This window comes from Atta colombica, unplaced genomic scaffold, assembly GCF_001594045.1.
Source record: "Atta colombica isolate Treedump-2 unplaced genomic scaffold, Acol1.0 scaffold158, whole genome shotgun sequence".
Classification (NCBI taxonomy): Eukaryota; Metazoa; Arthropoda; class Insecta; order Hymenoptera; family Formicidae; genus Atta; species Atta colombica.
The window spans coordinates 162,306-163,088 of record NW_017259248.1 but is presented as its reverse complement, the minus strand read 5'-3'; the positions used below and the strand labels follow the sequence as shown (position 1 = coordinate 163,088).

At 30.9% G+C, this 783-nt stretch overlaps 1 protein-coding gene across 6 annotated transcripts in view; it reads right to left on the bottom strand.

The window, feature by feature from the left end:
- The window catches only part of LOC108685783 (sodium-dependent nutrient amino acid transporter 1-like), a 29,586-nt gene that overhangs the window by 20,961 nt on the left and 7,842 nt on the right, over nt 1–783 (bottom strand). For all 6 annotated transcript variants that reach the window (XM_018190756.1, XM_018190754.1, XM_018190755.1 and 3 more), the window contains exon 3: nt 308–575. In XM_018190756.1, the coding sequence (XP_018046245.1) occupies nt 308–575 (268 nt within the window). The remainder of the gene's footprint in view (nt 1–307; nt 576–783) is intronic.

Genomic DNA, 783 nt, shown 5'->3' with positions numbered 1-783 from the left:
ATATATATATATATATATAGATTAGCTCATGATTCGCAAGCTTTAATCAGAGATTTTCTCGATCAATTTGCTGTCCACTTTTCCTTAACGAAGATATCAAATAAAATTATCATTTATTGCAAATTTCTAATTTTTTATTTCTAATATTGTGGTCGTTTCCAACATGGGTCTTATTTATTTAAAAAAGAAATTGCTTTATCGTGAAAATTAAGAGTATGAGTTAATTACAGAATGCACTCATTCTCATCAGTTTACCAGTCATTCTTTTGAGAACACGATAAAATAATGTACAATGATTTATGCTTACGAAAAGTATAATTCAGCCGAGCTTTGAAACTTATTGCTGCCGTTTAAGAAATTATTTAGAATGTCAATATTTCCTTCTGTTGCATTATTTGCGTTGTGATTCCTTTTGGTACTCGAATCGACACATGCGTCACCCCATTCCTTCAGACAGGTAGCCCAAGGCAATTCGGCAGAAAAAGATGCGATCAGATAATAAAGTGTTAATGCCATCAGTGAACTATAGTAAGTCGCCAATGCTACGGTCGAGCAGAATTGCGCCCATCCGACTCCTGTCGATGCAAAAAGCGTTTTCGCTTAAACGAAGACATTTATAAGAATTTATTTCTTCTATTAACAATTTTATAGGAAATTAATTTACAACTTAGAAGAACTTGTCCCAATAAAATTCCAAAGTTCACATTTATTTAATTAATTTAATTTGTATAATCATTTGATATTCAGTATATGCTTTATCTAGATATATGTTTTATCTTGAAA